Source organism: Glandiceps talaboti, chromosome 4 (assembly GCF_964340395.1).
Source record: "Glandiceps talaboti chromosome 4, keGlaTala1.1, whole genome shotgun sequence".
In the NCBI taxonomy this organism is placed as follows: domain Eukaryota; kingdom Metazoa; phylum Hemichordata; class Enteropneusta; family Spengelidae; genus Glandiceps; species Glandiceps talaboti.
The window spans coordinates 1,806,125-1,825,516 of record NC_135552.1 but is presented as its reverse complement, the minus strand read 5'-3'; the positions used below and the strand labels follow the sequence as shown (position 1 = coordinate 1,825,516).

Sequence of the window (19,392 nt, the reverse complement as noted above, 5' to 3'; positions counted from 1 at the left end):
CTATCACCAAGGAAACAAAATACACAAATTAAAACTAGTTATGGACATGTTGATGTAAGCCATGGCATTGATATAAGCCATGACTAGACATTGATATAAGCAATGAATAGATGTTGATATAAGCAATGAATAGATGTTGATGTAAGCCATGAATAGATGTTGATGTAAGCCATGAATAGACATTGATGTAAGCAATGAATAGACATTGATGTTAGCAATGAATAGATGTTAATATAAACCATGAATAGATGTTGATGTTAGCAATGAATAGATGTTGATATAAGCCATAAATAGACATTGATGTAAGCCATGAATAGACATTGATGTAAGCCATAAATAGACATTGATGTAAGCAATGAATAGACATTGATGTAAGCCATAAATAGATGTTGATGTAAGCCATGAATAGATGTTGATGTTAGCAATGAATAGACATTGATGTTAGCAATGAATAGATGTTGATGTAAGCAATGAATAGATGTTGATGTAAGCCATGAATAGACATTGATGTTAGCAATGAATAGACATTGATGTAAGCCATAAATAGATGTTGATGTAAGCCATGAATAGATGTTGATGTAAGCCATGAATAGACGTTGATGTAAGCCATGAATAGACATTCATGTAAGCAATGAATAGACATTGATGTAAGCCATAAATAGATGTTGATGTAAGCCATAAATAGACATTGATGTAAGCCATGAATAGACATTGATGTAAGCCATAAATAGATGTTGATGTAAGCAATAAATAGACGTTGATATAAGCAATGAATAGATGTTGATGTTTGTAAGCCATGAATAGACGTTGATGTTTGTAAGCCATGAATAGACATTGATGTAAGCCATAAATAGACATTGATGTAAGCAATGAATAGATGTTGATATAAGCCATAAATAGATGTTGATGTAAGCAATGAATAGACGTTGATATAAGCCATAAATAGATGTTGATGTAAGCAATGAATAGACATTGATGTTAGCCATGAATAGACATTGATGTAAGCCATGAATAGATGTTGATGTAAGCAATGAATAGATGTTGATATAAGCCATAAATAGACATTGATGTAAGCAATGAATAGACGTTGATATAAGCCATAAATAGATGTTGATGTAAGCAATGAATAGACATTGATGTTAGCCATGAATAGACATTGATGTAAGCCATGAATAGATGTTGATGTAAGCAATGAATAGATGTTGATATAAGCCATAAATAGACATTGATGTAAGCAATGAATAGACGTTGATATAAGCCATAAATAGATGTTGATGTAAGCAATGAATAGACATTGATGTTAGCCATGAATAGACATTGATGTAAGCCATGAATAGATGTTGATGTAAGCAATGAATAGATGTTGATATAAGCCATAAATAGACATTGATGTAAGCAATGAATAGACGTTGATATAAGCCATGAATAGATGTTGATGTAAGCAATGAATAGATGTTGATATAAGCCATAAATAGATGTTGATGTAAGCAATGAATAGATGTTGATATAAGCCATAAATAGACATTGATGTAAGCCATGAATAGATGTTGATGTAAGCAATGAATAGATGTTGATATAAGCCATAAATAGACATTGATGTAAGCAATGAATAGACGTTGATATAAGCCATGAATAGATGTTGATGTAAGCAATGAATAGATGTTGATATAAGCCATAAATAGATGTTGATGTAAGCAATGAATAGATGTTGATATAAGCCATAAATAGACATTGATGTAAGCCATGAATAGACATTGATGTAAGCCATAAATAGATGTTGATGTAAGCAATGAATAGATGTTGATGTTAGCAATGAATAGACATTGATGTAAGCAATGAATAGATGTTGATGTAAGCCATGAATAGACATTGATGTAAGCCATGAATAGACATTGATGTAAGCCATAAATAGATGTTGATGTAAGCCATGAATAGATGTTGATGTAAGCAATGAATAGACATTGATGTTAGCCATGAATAGATGTTGATGTAAGCAATGAATAGATGTTGATGTAAGCAATGAATAGACATTGATGTTAGCCATAAATAGATGTTGATGTAAGCAATGAATAGATGTTGATGTAAGCAATGAATAGATGTTGATGTAAGCCATGAATAGACATTCATGTAAGCAATGAATAGATGTTGATGTAAGCAATGAATAGATGTTGATGTAAGCAATGAATAGATGTTGATGTAAGCCATGAATAGACATTCATGTAAGCAATGAATAGACGTTGATGTAAGCCATAAATAGACATTCATGTAAGCAATGAATAGACATTGATGTAAGCCATAAATAGATGTTGATATAAGCCATGAATAGACATTGATGTAAGCCATGAATAGACATTCATGTAAGCCATAAATAGATGTTGATGTAAGCCATAAATAGATGTTGATGTAAGCCATGAATAGACATTGATGTAAGCAATGAATAGACATTGATGTAAGCCATGAATAGACATTGATGTAAGCCATGAATAGATGTTGATGTAAGCAATGAATAGATGTTGATGTAAGCCATGAATAGACATTGATGTAAGCCATGAATAGATGTTGATGTAAGCAATGAATAGACATTGATGTAAGCCATGAATAGACATTGATGTAAGCCATAAATAGATGTTGATGTAAGCAATGAATAGACATTGATGTAAGCAATGAATAGACATTGATGTAAGCCATGAATAGATGTTGATGTAAGCCATAAATAGACGTTGATGTAAGCAATGAATAGACATTGATGCAAGCCATGAATAGACATTGATGCAAGCCTTAAATAGACGTTGATATAAGCCATGAATAGACATTGTTGTTTGTAAGCCATGAATAGACATTGATGTAAGCCATAAATAGACGTTGATGTAAGCAATGAATAGACGTTGATGTAAGCAATAAATAGACATTGATGTAAGCCATAAATAGACGTTGATGTAAGCAATGAATAGACATTGATGTAAGCCATAGATGTTGATGTAAGCAATGAATAGACATTGATGTAAGCCGTAAATAGACATTGATGTAAGCCATGAATAGACATTGATGTTAGCCATGAATAGATGTTGATGTAAGCAATGAATAGACATTGATGTAAGCCATGAATAGACATTGATGTTAGCCATGAATAGATGTTGATGTAAGCCATAAATAGACATTGATGTAAGCCATAAATAGACATTGATGTAAGCAATGAATAAACATTGATGTAAGCCATAAATAGACATTGATGTAAGCCATGAATAGACGTTGATGTAAGCCATGAATAGATGTTGATGTAAGCAATGAATAGATGTTGATGTAAGCAATGAATAGATGTTGATGTTAGCAATGAATAGATGTTGATGTAAGCCATAAATAGACATTGATGTAAGCCATAAATAGACATTGATGTAAGCCATGAATAGACGTTGATGTAAGCCATGAATAGACATTGATGTAAGCCATGAATAGACGTTGATGTAAGCCATGAATAGACGTTGATATAAGCCATGAATAGATGTTGATATAAGCCATGAATAGACATTGATGTAAGCAATGAATAGACATTGATGTAAGCCATAAATAGATGTTGATGTAAGCCATAAATAGACGTTGATGTAAGCAATGAATAGACGTTGATGTTTGTAAGCCATAAATAGATGTTGATATAAGCAATGAATAGATGTTGATGTTTGTAAGCCATGAATAGACATTGATGTAAGCCATGAATAGACATTGATGTAAGCAATGAATAGATGTTGATGTAAGCCATGAATAGACATTGATGTAAGCCATAAATAGACATTGATGTTAGCCATAAATAGACATTGATATAAGCAATGAATAGATGTTGATGTTAGCAATGAATAGACATTGATGTAAGCCATGAATAGACATTGATGTAAGCAATGAATAAACATTGATGTTAGCCATGAATAGACATTGATGTAAGCAATGAATAGACATTGATGTAAGCCATAAATAGACGTTGATGTAAGCAATGAATAGACGTTGATGTAAGCAATGAATAGACATTGATGTAAGCCATAAATAGACATTGATGTAAGCCATAAATAGACATTGATGTTAGCCATAAATAGACATTGATGTAAGCCATGAAGACATTGATGTTAGCCATGAATAGACATTGATGTAAGCCATAAATAGATGTTGATGTAAGCAATGAATAGACATTGATGTAAGCAATGAATAGACATTGATGTAAGCCATAAATAGACGTTGATGTAAGCCATGAATAGACATTCATGTAAGCCATAAATAGACATTGATGTAAGCAATGAATAGACATTGATGTAAGCCATAAATAGACATTGATGTAAGCCATGAATAGACATTGATGTAAGCCATAAATAGACATTGATGTAAGCCATGAATAGACATTGATGTTAGCCATGAATAGACATTGATGTAAGCAATGAATAGACATTGATGTTAGCCATGAATAGACGTTGTTGTTTGTAAGCAATGAATAGACATTGATGTTAGCCATAAATAGATGTTGATGTAAGCAATGAATAGACATTGATGTAAGCCATGAATAGACGTTGATGTAAGCCATGAATAGACATTGATGTAAGCCATGAATAGACATTGATGTAAGCAATGAGTAGACATTGATGTACACCATGAATAGACATTGATGTGAGCCATGAATAGACGTTGATATACATGTTAGCCATAAATAGACATTGATGTAAGCCATAAATAGATGTTGATGTTTGTAAGCCATGAGTAGACATTGATGTAAGCCATGAATAGACATTCATGTAAGCCATGAATAGACGTTGATGTAAGCCATGAATAGACGTTGATGTTTGTAAGCCATGAGTAGACATTGATGTAAGCCATGAATAGACATTCATGTAAGCCATGAATAGACGTTGATGTAAGCCATGAATAGACGTTGATGTAAGCAATGAATAGTCATTGATGTAAGCCATGAATAGACGTTAATATACATGTTAGCCATAAATAGACGTTGATATAAGCCATGAATAGACGTTGATATAAGCCATGAATAGTCATTGATGTAAGCAATGAATAGACGTTGATGTAAGCCATGAATAGACGTTAATATAAACCATGAATAGACATTGATGTACATGTAAGCCATGAATAGACGTTGATGTTTGTAAGCCATGAATAGACATTGATGTAAGCCATGAATAGATGTTGATGTAAGCCATGAATAGATGTTGATGTAAGCCATGAATAGACATTGATGTAAGCCATAAATAGACGTTGATATAAGCAATGAATAGATGTTGATGTTTGTAAGCCATGAATAGACATTGATGTAAGCCATGAATAGACGTTGATGTTTGTAAGCCATGAATAGACATTGATGTAAGCCATAAATAGATGTTGATGTAAGCAATGAATAGATGTTGATGTATTGTAAGCAATGAATAGATGTTGATGTAAGCCATGAATAGACGTTGATGTTTGTAAGCCATGAATAGACATTGATGTAAGCAATGAATAGACATTGATGTAAGCAATGAATAGACATTGATGTAAGCCATGAATAGATGTTGATGTAAGCCATAAATAGATGTTGATGTAAGCAATGAATAGACATTGATGTAAGCAATGAATAGACATTGATGTTAGCAATGAATAGATGTTAATATAAACCATGAATAGATGTTGATGTAAGCAATGAATAGATGTTGATGTAAGCAATGAATAGACATTGATGTAAGCCATGAATAGACATTGATGTAAGCCATGAATAGACATTGATGTAAGCCATAAATAGATGTTGATGTAAGCAATAAATAGACGTTGATATAAGCAATGAATAGATGTTGATGTAAGCAATGAATAGACATTGATGTAAGCCATGAATAGACATTGATGTAAGCCATAAATAGATGTTGATGTAAGCAATGAATAGACATTGATGTAAGCCATGAATAGATGTTGATGTAAGCCATGAATAGATGTTGATGTAAGCCATGAATAGACATTGATATAAGCAATGAATAGACATTGATGTAAGCAATGAATAGATGTTGATGTAAGCCATGAATAGATGTTGATGTAAGCCATGAATAGACATTGATGTAAGCCATGAATAGACATTGATGTAAGCCATAAATAGACATTGATGTAAGCCATGAATAGACATTGATGTTAGCAATGAATAGATGTTAATATAAACCATGAATAGATGTTGATGTAAGCCATAAATATACATTGATGTAAGCAATGAATAGACATTGATGTTAGCAATGAATAGATGTTGATATAAGCAATGAATAGATGTTGATGTTTGTAAGCCATGAATAGACATTGATGTAAGCCATAAATAGATGTTGATGTAAGCAATGAATAGATGTTGATGTAAGCAATGAATAGATGTTGATGTAAGCAATAAATAGACATTGATGTAAGCCATAAATAGACGTTGATATAAGCAATGAATAGATGTTGATGTTTGTAAGCCATGAATAGACATTGATGTAAGCCATGAATAGACGTTGATGTTTGTAAGCCATGAATAGACATTGATGTAAGCCATAAATAGATGTTGATGTAAGCAATGAATAGATGTTGATGTAAGCAATGAATAGATGTTGATGTAAGCAATAAATAGACATTGATGTAAGCAATGAATAAACATTGATTTAAGCCATGAATAGACATTGATGTAAGCCATGAATAGGCATTGATGTAAGCCATAGACGTTGATGTAAGCAATGAATAGACATTCATGTAAGCCATAAATAGACGTTGATGTAAGCCATGAATAGATGTTGATGTAAGCCATGAATAGGCGTTGATGTAAGCCATAAATAGACATTGATGTTAGCCATGAATAGACATTCATGTAAGCCATAAATAGACGTTGATGTAAGCCATAAATAGACGTTGATGTAAGCCATGAATAGATGTTGATGTAAGCCATGAATAGACATTGATATAAGCCATGAATAGACATTGATATAAGCCATGAATAGACGTTGATGTAAGCAATGAATAGACATTGATGTAAGCCATGAATAGACATTGATGTAAGCCATGAATAGACATTGATGTTAGCCATGAATAGACATTGATGTAAGCCATGAATAGACATTGATGTTAGCCATGAATAGACGTTGATGTAAGGTGGTGGGTGTCTAGTTGGGAAATTGTTCAAATCAAAATTATAGTACATTGTATCGCCAGTGTGTGATTTAGGTAAAAAATGTGATTTTTTATCAAAAAAATTAAACTCCCAAACTACTGGACAGATCAGCCTGTAATTTGGTGGGGAATGTTCTTTGGGTGTTTAGTTTAAGAAGTGTTTATGACACAATGATCCCATCAGTGAAGTGCAAATTAGGGCTAAAAATGTGTTTTTTGGTCAAAAGTCTATAATTCCAAAAGTACCGGGTTGATTTGGCTGAAATTTTACAGGGATGTTTCTGGGGATGTACAGATAATGTGATATTGATTACATGATAATCCCAATAGCCATATGCAAATTAGGGCTAAAAAACCCATATTTTTTGTGAAATGTCTGCAGGAATATTTAGGCCAGATGAGTACAGAATTATTGTTTTATTGATCTGATTAAACCATTAAAGATTTTATGGGTACTTAACATAATGTAACAAGTGTGTGTGAATGGCACTGGAATTCAAAATCTCTCCTTGAGGTTGCTTGGTAGCATTGTCTATCTAACTTTAACACAAACTACATGTTGGTTCAACGTAAAATGTATGTCTCTCTCTGTCTGTCCATCTGTCAGTCTTGTAGATGATGAGAGTGATTTTGGCATTGAGCTTTACCTCACAAACTCCTGGGGATAAAATTTGGTTTTGATTCTGAAAGTGTTTACTGTTAGTCTGCAAATTGTAAGTGGGTCAATGACCGTCATACTTATGTAATTGTTCCTATCAACATGACCACACCTATAGCAACAACCAAATGGCAGTATATTTAGATTAAATAACAACATCATCTGGTAGGCAAGTGACTAAACATTCAAAAAATGTATGCAAATATGCCTAGCAACAAGACCATGCCCTTGGCAACAGCCAAATGATCACAGATATTGCAAAGATAACATTGATTAATAGACAATTGAGGAAACATTCAAAAAATGTATGTAAATATGCCTAGCCACAAAACCACACCCATAGCAACAGCTCAATGATCACGTATATTGCAAACAAAAGAACAGGAATTAATAGACAAATGAATAAACATTCAAAAAATGTATGCAGACATACCTAGCAACACGACCACACCCATAGTAACAGCCATATGATCACATATGTTGCAAAGATAACATCAGGGATTCATAGAAAAGTGAACAAACATTCAAAAAATGTCTTCAAATATGTCTAGCAACATGACCACACCCATAGCAACAGCAAACTGATCGCGTATATTGCAAAGATAACAACAGGGCTGGATAGCCAACTGGATAACATTTAGCAAATGAATACCTATACATGGCATGGCTCAGCATGTGGGTAAACATTTTTTAAAACCTGCACAGTTGTGCTACAACCTGCACAGTGGTGCTATTTTTGTCCAAAAATGTTGAATTTTGGATGGGGTGGGGTCACAATTATGAATATTCTGACCACTTTGGCTTTTGGAGAAATAAACTCTATAAAGTCATATAACTAGTTTAGTTGATTTATCATACATATGATCTGACAGAAATATCCTTTGGTGCTGATGTGTTCCAATATTGTACATTTATGTGATTTTTGTTCCTAAAATGTTGAAATTTGGATGGGATGGGTCACATTTTTTACTGGCATTTTCAAGTTAGCATACACACAATGATTTTTGAGGTGCATTATACATATGTGCAAAGATAAACAGGGTACTTTTAATTTTTGTCAAAATTCAACTTTCATGAGATATTTGTGTCAAAAATGTCAAGATTTAGATGGGATGTGGGGTTACAGTTTCAATTCTAGAAATTAAACGGACGTGGGTACCTTATATTTTTTTTTTATTGGTAAACAACTGGGATAATCCATTTAATATGTACAGCGTATTAAAAAAATCTATCTCGAACTTTTGTTGTTTTTTGCAGTTTTCTTATGTTTTTAGTAAAAATAATATTTTTATGAAATGATAAAAAGAAATAACTGCCTACTAAGTATGGTAAATCATTATGATGGACATTATGAATATTAATGAACCCATTTCAGTAGACACAATCAGCCAATCACAGAGATGAATTTCATATTATGACACAGACACACATACAGACACACAGACACATACAGACAAACAGACATCTCCATTCTGTAATCTTACCTTACGAATGTGAGACACAGGTTTGGTTCAATACATGTGAGATACTGTAAAATTGATAATAATCTTATTTTATTCTTATTCTTATTATTGACAGTGGAATGTCCGAGGTAAAAGAGAAAAGTTAACAGAACTGATGTTTGAACAATACAATATACCAGCCTTTTTTCTTTGTAAAAATGCAGTCCTGTCAGCGTATCCTTCAAGTGACTAGGTGTCTGTACAAATGTACATTTGTACATGTATATTACAGCAAATTTTATCCTCCAACTGGCACCACCAGAGGAGGATATACATTGTATACATTGTCTGTCCATGTATCAGTCCGTGATATACACTGTGTGTTCACCCTCATATCACTTGCATGCGCCAATTGATTTCAACCAAACCTGGCACATAGGTAACATGCTATAGTAGACATACATTGTATGCATGGCACTTTATATTGCAAACAGATCAAATCTTGCTAAATAGCAGCCATATTTGTGGTTAAATTTCACAATGTGCATCATTTTTGGAGGTACATGTATAATACGTAGTGACTCCATTCAAATGCCCACACCCATATTATCAAATATGGACTTTCTTTTAAGACTTTGACCTAGAAAGGCTTCTTCAAGGTCACAGCCAAATTTTTGTTGCCTTCATAGCAGAGCTTTTTAATCTAACATTTCAAGTGATGATATTTCAATCATGAATCTGTGATTCCACTCCTACATACATTGGCCACCCACATGGAAAATACATTGGCCACCAACATGGAAAATACACCGGCCACCCACATGGAAAATACACCGGCCACCCACAATGGAAAATACACCGGCCACCCACATGGAAAATACACCGGCCACCCACAATGAAAATACACCGGCAACCCACATGGAAAATACACCGGCCACCCACAATGGAAAATACACCGGCCACCCACAATGGAAAATACACTGGCTAACCACATGTAAAATACACGGCACGGCACATCAGATTACCCAAAATGCAGTATGATTTGTATGCTCGGAGATCGAATTCGAAGGTGCGGCGCCGACACATACGTTGTTGTTGGTTCTACACGTACACATGCATTATGTTGTATACGTCACTTTTGAAGAAAATATCTGAAGGCTATCACGTCGTCCCTGCTTGTCCCAAAGTAATCATTAAAAAGAAATAAAATTTACTCGGTCATGAATGTATTTTTTCTCTTTCTTTTTGCTCAAGAGTCAAAAGCCAGGGTTTAGTACACATAATTTACCGAGCTGTGGTGCATGCTCCTGTAGCGAAGCGTACGTGGGTCTAAGTTTATCTGCTCCCTGCATAGCATCTGGGCATACATTGTTTACTTATCTGGTTTGCGACCCTGGCCCTGTCGTATCATAATTACAATTTAGACTATTACATTATAGTTATAATTTTATTGGCTGAATTTTATTTCTCCGAGTTGATTGCTCGAAAGTTAAAGCGTAATTACCGAGGTGTTTACACTACTGTACAAAACACACCGCCTGTGTGATGATGGCATCCGAGGATGGCGTATGCACCGTGCACGTCACTTTTTTGTAGAAAATATGAGGATTTACAACTCAGCCATCCCACAATCGCAATCAATACACTAGTAGTACAAGTACATACATTTACTCACAGTTATAAATTTTACTTGTCTCATTTCTCACTCAAAGGCCAGAATATAATATTAGCACATGATACAAATTACCGAGCGACAGCATTGCCATTACAAGCATACAGTGTACACGTAACTTGACTAATGTTGTGCCTAGCATGATACACGTTACACCGTCCATGTGCACCACCGTGACACCGATTGTCCATAGAAAATACAGGTAAAGATTTACTACCCTGCTGCTTACTGTCTCATCTTTACAATTAATAAAACTACACAAACATTTATTCACAGTTACGAATTTATTTTCTCTCGAAAGCCTTAGTTTGTTACATCATGTAATTCACCGATTTTTGGGGATAAATGCTTTGTATAGAACATACCTGTTGACGATTTACGAACCTGCTGTCCCATGGTTGTCATACATGGTGACATGACATTTTCGGAAATTCTATATGACTGCAAGGACTACATTCAAATCCTATCTTCGTTGAGGAATTCACTACGTGCCTAAGCACCCAGTATATCATTCGATTCGTATTCACACGTACTACAATTCTTCGTTCATGGATTTTGAAAAACGTAGAGACAGACAACTGTAAAATGTGACAAAAATCCCCAAATTTGTGAATTTTCAGGAAAATTAGTCTAAAAATGACAATAAATGCACAAATACAAATGTGCAAATGTAGTTTGTTTTCATTCCAGCTGATTGTCACATGTAGTGGCTTTTCCGACAACATCATAAGTTTATGAATTAAGAGAATCGAAAAAACACCTAATTTTGACCAAAAATGTCATTTTATTAATATTACTATGGTATACGATAGAAATGCTGTAGGAAAAAAATTCAAAAAGTACTAAAAATATCAGAATTTTGATTTCCAGAAATAACTTGTTGTGAACGAGGATGGTGAACTTCCGCCCTCTGCTAGGCTTCAAAGCATTGCATGTAGTAGTATAGGGAAGATATGAGATTTAAGATGGCGTCCTCTCAAGGTATCTGCGAGCATACAAATCGCATTGCATGATGGTCTAGCTCACTTGTCGTGCACCGGCTAACCACATGGAAAATACACCGGCCACCCACATGGAAAATACACCAATCACCCACATGGAAAATACACTGGCCACCCACAATGGAAAATACACCAATCACCCACATGGAAAATACACTGGCCACCCACAATGGAAAATACACCAATCACCCACAATGGAAAACACACCAATCACCCACATGGAAAATACACCGGCCAACCACCATGAAGTTACTCCTATATTAACCTTTGACCTTGACTGACATTTTCAAAGTGAAATGACCAACATTGCTCTTGCAAAATTGCTCTATGGTAACTGAAGTTGCAAACACATAGACTCCATTTAAATGTCTATACCACAAAGGTCAGCTTTATCTTTATACTTTGACCTTTGACCTCCATATTCAAGGTCAAATAGCAAATTGGTCAGTAAATAGTGAAGTTTTGTATCAAGAGACACCATTCAAATTTGCACAATAACTTTGCCATAAAACACAAGTGGGGAGGGGGGGGGGGCTATGTCTTGATTAACACTACTACATTTAAGAGACATGGTTCCCTTATTAAAATGGAATATGATATTGGAATGGATGTGAAGTATTCCCCTGCATACTCTACTCTGGAATAGAGATCTGTACTGGTGTACGTTTGCCCCACACTCTCATCTGGGTGGTCTTGTAGTAGTGCCCCCAGGCGTGAGTCTGGTTAACGGAGACTATATCACACCATAACATCAAAAAAACAGTTGACTTCCTCACTTGTTACTGCTATGTGGCTCAAACTTCCTTAACCCAGACTTCACAGCTTTGCCAATGGTAGGGCAACAGGTTTGATTGTTGACAGCGGTGCTACACACACAACAGCAGTCCCAGTGCATGATGGTTATGCACTTTCACATGGTGAGTAATATATCTGCTATATACCTGGGTTTGTCAAAACACTAAATGGACCAATCCAGTGAAGGTGTCAGAATTGTTGGTCTTCATCCATCCATCCATACATAAAATAAAATATGATGATGTACATTTGTACAGTTACATGCACATGTGAAGTCATGATGTACATTTGTACAGTTACATGCACATGTGAAGTCATGATGGTTGAATGGTTAAAGTGGCTGGCTTGAAGTGTGCAGGTTGCAGGTTTGAGCCCCGTCACTGCCATTTATTTCTGAATGGCCCCATGGATCTATTCAGTATAAGAAAGAGAGAAATGTCTTGCAAAGCTAATATTCCCCTTTATTCTAAAAAAAATCAAGTATGTCATTTGATGTGCTGAACTTGAAGCAGCTCCACACATAGATAAAGTCTGTATGCTTCTGTCATTGTCTGATATTTCGTGTACTTTGTACATGTAGCATGTGTCAAGAGTCCACTTGGTGGAGACTTCATAACCTTGCAGTGTAATCAGCTGTTTGAAGAACAAACTATACCAATTGTTTCACCGTATCAAGTCGCCAAAAAGGTATGTTCTGAGCTTTCATTGGGAATAATATACAGTGCTATTCTACAAAAGTATGGTGTAGTTAATCCTAATTTCTGCAACTAGTGTACAAGCAAACACCCTTTTAGAGAACAAAAGGATTAACATTTGAGAAACCGGATTTAGAAGGAATGCCTTCTGCAAAGGTAAAGTCTTGCAATTTCATGATTTATGCCAGAAATGTAGCTCTATATCTGGGATTTTTCAAGTGCCAATGAAAGTTAGTTGTCAAAAACGTTGTTCAAATGCCCGCCTCCTATTCTCAGCACAGGAAAGCTTGCCATCCTCGATCTTCTTTTTTCTCGTGTTTGTCCAGCCAATGCAGAGTGCAGATCCAAGGGAAACACAAAATAACTCTCCCCACATCAATTGCTACTTCAGGGAAGACAACTGCAGAACTAATCATGAACAATTAACAAACAAATTTGCATTGTCACACCACTTTTGGCAACATTTCCTGACCAGAAACAACTACTTTCTTTTGTGTGGCCACCACGTCTAATTACCAAAATATGCCAATGAATTATTAAAACTAAGAGCTAAATCGATAATATTTTCAGGATAGATGCGCTTTGGTATCACAGGTGTATGTACAAGTTATAATGAATTTGAAGTGGGCATTCTTGAGATATAGCCTAATTACCAAAAACCATTAATTATGTAAATTGCTTATTAATATTCAATGGATGTTTACCAAAACCTAATTAGTTCTTGCCGTTACCCTGCGAAATACATCTACAAAATTTCATTTGAATTGACCCAGTTGTTTTTTAGAAAATGATGACACACACACACACACACACACACACACACACACACACATAGACTTTTCAACCCCTAATACAAAACCTTCCTTACGGAAGGTAAAAAGGTGTTCTATAAGTGCATGCCATTTAGACAACTGACAATTAATCTCTTTTTGTTCTGTTTTTATATAATTAGGATTAGCTTAGTAAAATATGTCTTCAGAAATGTGATGTGTAATTTATCATTTCATTTAACCTCTGAGCTGTTGTATGACCTTTGACATTCAGGAGGAGGTAGGTGAGGCAGAACCAGCCAAATACACAAAGAAACAAGTACCAGCAGTCAGTAAATCTTGGCACAATTACATGACAAAGAAAGTTGTACAAGATTTCCAAGCCACAGTGTTACAAGTACCTGATACCCCTTACAATGATGAGTAAGTAGGAATATTTCTCACCACCAGAGGGCTCTGTATACTTACAGGCGTTGTAGTTGATGATAATACTAGTAGTTTATTGATAGGGAAATTGACAACAGTACACCAAAATGCAATTTACACATATTAAATGCCAATCCTGAAAGGAACAAACAAGACATACAAAAAGGAAAAACAATGCAACACTACTCATTCTAGGCATTGGATAGTTGGGTCCAGTAGTATAGAAGAATTTCTAAAATGTTCCCAAACCTTTAAGTGTCCATATGGATGAGAATTGGGTATTTATTTTGGATTTTTAATTTATAAAACTATACTAATAGTGTTTCTACTGGAAAAAAACAATATGAAATTACATATACCAAGTCTGTGTTTGTAACTCAATAAATTGTAAAACATTAAAAAATGTGTAAAATGCTTGTTATTGTACATACAATAACAAACTTTTTACACTTTTGCAATTTATTGAATTACAAACACAGACCTGGTATATGTTATTTCACATTGTTTTTTCCAGTAGAAAAAGCTACACATGGAGTTATGTTTATTTGTGGTACTGTACTCAGTAACAGTACTGTGTGAGCAGACTACACATGGGGTGATCTTTATTTGTGGTACTGTACTGTGTGAGCAGACTACACATGGAGTGATGTTTATTTGTGGTACTGTACTGTGTGAGCAGACTACACATGGGGTGATGTTTATTTGTGGTACTGTACTGTGTGAGCAGACTACACATGGAGTGATGTTTATTTGTGGTACTGTACTGTGTGAGCAGACTACACATGGGGTGATGTTTATTTGTGGTACTGTACTGTGTGAGCAGACTACACATGGAGTGATGTTTATTTGTGGTACTGTACTGTGTGAGCAAACTACGCATGGGGTGATGTTTATTTGTGGTACTGTACTGTGTGAGCAGACTACACATGGGGTGATGTTTATTTGTGGTACTGTACTGTGTGAGCAGACTACACATGGAGTGATGTTTATTTGTGGTACTGTACTGTGTGAGCAAACTACGCATGGGGTGATGTTTATTTGTGGTACTGTACTGTGTGAGCAGACTACACATGGAGTGATGTTTATTTCAAAAATAAATGACTATGTTATTCTTGATTGGTTTTTTAAATACTTCTCCTTTGTCTTAATACCAAAAAACACAGATTTTGTGTATTTGTAATACTTACATTGTGCATTTACCAAAAAACACATATTTGGTGTATTTGGACATTGTGTGTTATACAAAAATAGAGATTTGGTGTATTTGTAATATGTGCATTGTGTGTTATACAAAAACTGCAATAAATCATCTAAGAAGTCCACTGTTACTATTGTTTGTCTGTTCTGCCATAGTGATATATCCAATATGCCACCGTTACACTTTGAGTTTCCTGATGGTTATCATCAAGATTTTGGAACAGAGAGATTTCTTATACCAGAAGGTCTTTTTGATCCATCTGTAGTCAAAGTAAGTAGAAATATTGTAATTTTATGTTTTACTCTGTGTGAAGAATTCATTTAATTTTCTTATGAGATTCCAATTCACAACAATGATATATAAATTTATAAAACCAGCAAAGGAACAATCATTTGGTTATAATGCAAAACTTTGAAGTGAAAATATTGCAATGATTTTGTTAAGGGCAATAATGTATGGTTACCTCTATCTTAGTTTACCAGGGTTTCCCACCATAGATATTAAGGTATGAAAAGTTTTATTCAGTAGTTTAGTTTAGTTTAGATAATTTCAGTAAAACAACAAGATTGACAGTACAGATATACAAATAAAAACTGGTACAAATTGTTGAATTACTTAGATGACCCACAAAGTCAAAGACTTGTTTCCAGTGTGGGGTCCATACAGTGATTCAAGAAAGTGGTGGGATAAGCAAAGGTGTTTAACTACATGAAAATAGGAATGAATAACAGAAGTAGGGAAAACGTAGAGACAAACTAACTTATACCGAATAAACTTGCTGTTTTCAGTATCTCTGGACAGATATGATTTGACAGCTTTTTTAAAGGCATTTCTTTGTGATATCTGTTTTATTGATGCTGGTAGATTGTTCCAGTCCTTAATGGCATTAGCATAAAATGTATTAGCAGCCTGACCTTTAACCATTGTCTGATGAAAATTATACCAACCTACCCTAGTACCATAATTATGAACAGAAGACACTTTGGTAAACTGATGAGATAAATACTCAGGGCTGGAGTTATTTTGAAAGCATGGTTAAGCCGTACATGTAGCTGGCTCACTCTACCCTTGACATCCAGCATACCCAGGGCATCAAACTGATCAGCACCTATATGTGATCTGGGCTCCATAGAAAGGATGAACCATACAATTTTCTTTTGTGCAATTTGGAATTTATTTGTGAGTTTTGGTGAGAGCAGAGTACCAGGATGAACATGAATAATCAAAGTGGCATTGGATTGGAGCAGTGCAAAGGGGTTTTGCGGGAGTTGTGATTGAGAAAATGTGCCTGTCGATAGAGAAATGTAAGCCTTGAATTGGTTTTCTTAATAATATTTTGAACAATTTGGAGCCCTGATAGACTCTGATCAAGATCGAGCCCAAGGTATTTGACAGATTTGCTGGCATAAATATCACGTTGATTACAAGTTATTTTAAATTCAGAAATCTTATGCAATTTGCATTTCGAGCCGAATAGAATGTTTTCCCTTGATGGAGTGAAAGCTTATTGTCAATCAACCATTTGTTACATGATTCAAGTTCTTTGCTTAACACTGAGGCAATGTGATTAACATCCTTATGTGACACTAATATGGCACTGTCAGCAGCATAGTGTAGGAGTTTACATATGATTGAAATTTCCATATCATTCACATAGCACAGAAACAGCAGTGGCCCCAGAATACTTCCTTGAGCAACACCACAGTTGACTATCCATGGAATCTGAATTCGATTCATTTACATTAACTAACTGTTTTCTGCCAGTGAGATAAGAGTGGAACCATTGCACCAAATCCATGCCCATAAGATTAAGCTTTTTACACAAAATATGATGGTCAATGGTGTCAAATGCCTTTTGAAGGTCTAGTGGAACCATACCAGTGTAGTATCCAGAAGCTGTTTGGGATCTGATATAGTCTAGAATGTGAATTAGGCAGGTATCGGTGGAATAGTTACCCCTAAAGCCAGATTGTAGGTGATAAATCAAGTTACTATCGCTGAGATATTTTTCAAGTTGTACGTAAATAATAATAATAATAATAATTTATTTATAAAGCGTCAGTATCCACAAAAAATTTGATCAAAGACGCTGAAAGCAAATAATACAATACAAATATCAGTTAAAATCAGTTGTAAAAAGTAAAGTTTTAACATTAGATTTAAAAGCAGATAAGTTAGGTGACTGACAGATGTTGAGTGGGAGATTATTCCAGAGAGTGGGAGCAGCAACACTAAAAGCACAATCACCATATGTCTTAGTACGATGGGGCAAAGTTTGAACTGATCAGCTGACCTTAAATTATGATGTGGAACATATAGTTTGATGATGTCAGAAAGATAAATTGGTCCAAGCCTATGAATGGATTTAAAAATAAGAACTAAAATCTTAAAAACAATACGTTCTGAAACAGGTAACCAATGCAACTGATATAAAATTGGAGTGATGTGAAAGGTGATTTTGGAACGAGTTACAATTCTAGCAGCAATATTTTGAATACGTTGAATACGGTTGATTAGGTACTTCGGAAGCCCAAATAAAAGTGAATTACATGAATCTATTCAAGATATAATGAATGCATGAACTAGTTGCTCAGTAGCAGGTTGAGATAAATATTTGCGGATAAGTGGCAGAATGGCAGATCTGTCCAATATGCGGCTTCATTGTCAGACAAGAGTCAAGGATCACTCCAAGGCTCTTAGCCTGACAATGGACAGGAATCAGAGCATCGCCAACACGAATTTCTGTAATCGCTCTAGTGGACAGATCACCAGAAAAAATAACAGATTCAGTCTTATCATCATTCAAACACAAGAAATGTTCAGACATCCAAGACCTGACATCAGAAATACAAAGTTCAAGATTAGAAACCATTCTAGCTTCATTATCTATAGTACAAGACATATAAAGTGAAGAGTCATCTGCATAAAAACTATAGAGACATCCATGACTTGAAACTAATTCACCTAATGGAGAAGTGTACATATTAAAAAGTATAGGTCCATGGAACTGGTCGCCTATTGGGGACCAGTCTCACACTAGTTGGTGCATGGCGATCAAATACATCCCTTTCGAGAATTTCAGATGTAACACTCAGGATGCTGACAGGCCTGTAATTGCCAACTTCCAAGCAACTGTACTTTTTAAAGAGAGGTTTAACCCTGGCAAAGTTAAATTTATCTGGTACAGTTTGACTGGTGATAGATAAATTCACAATATGTGTGATTGAGACAATTATAGCGTCAGAACTGTCTGTCAAAAACCTTGCTGGAATACCATCTAAACCTGTGCTTTTGCACACACTCAGATTGTCCAGTTCAGTCCGTATGAATTCCATGGGTACTGGTTGCAGGGAAAATGAATTAGGAAGAACACTTTTGTTATTGTAGTAGTCTTTGACAGTGTCTGAATTAACATTATAAACACCTGTTACCCTAGGAAGCTTGCTTACAAGGGTAGATGATATTGTAGTGTAAAACTTATTGATATGGTTGGCAATTGATTTGCTATCAAAACACAGTTCCCCCGTCGATATTTAGAATGACATTACACTTATCTTTGGACTTAATGTTATAGCTTAAATTCTTTAACTGTTGCCAT

General features: G+C 34.9%; 1 protein-coding gene across 1 annotated transcript in view; it reads left to right on the top strand.

Moving 5' to 3' along the window:
- Positions 1 to 19,392, top strand: part of LOC144433582 (actin-like protein 6B) — a 40,601-nt gene that overhangs the window by 11,637 nt on the left and 9,572 nt on the right. The window contains exons 5-9 of the mRNA XM_078121899.1: positions 9,374 to 9,471; positions 12,733 to 12,827; positions 13,286 to 13,392; positions 14,445 to 14,593; positions 15,950 to 16,064. Coding sequence (XP_077978025.1) covers positions 9,374 to 9,471; positions 12,733 to 12,827; positions 13,286 to 13,392; positions 14,445 to 14,593; positions 15,950 to 16,064 — 564 coding nt within the window. The remainder of the gene's footprint in view (positions 1 to 9,373; positions 9,472 to 12,732; positions 12,828 to 13,285; positions 13,393 to 14,444; positions 14,594 to 15,949; positions 16,065 to 19,392) is intronic.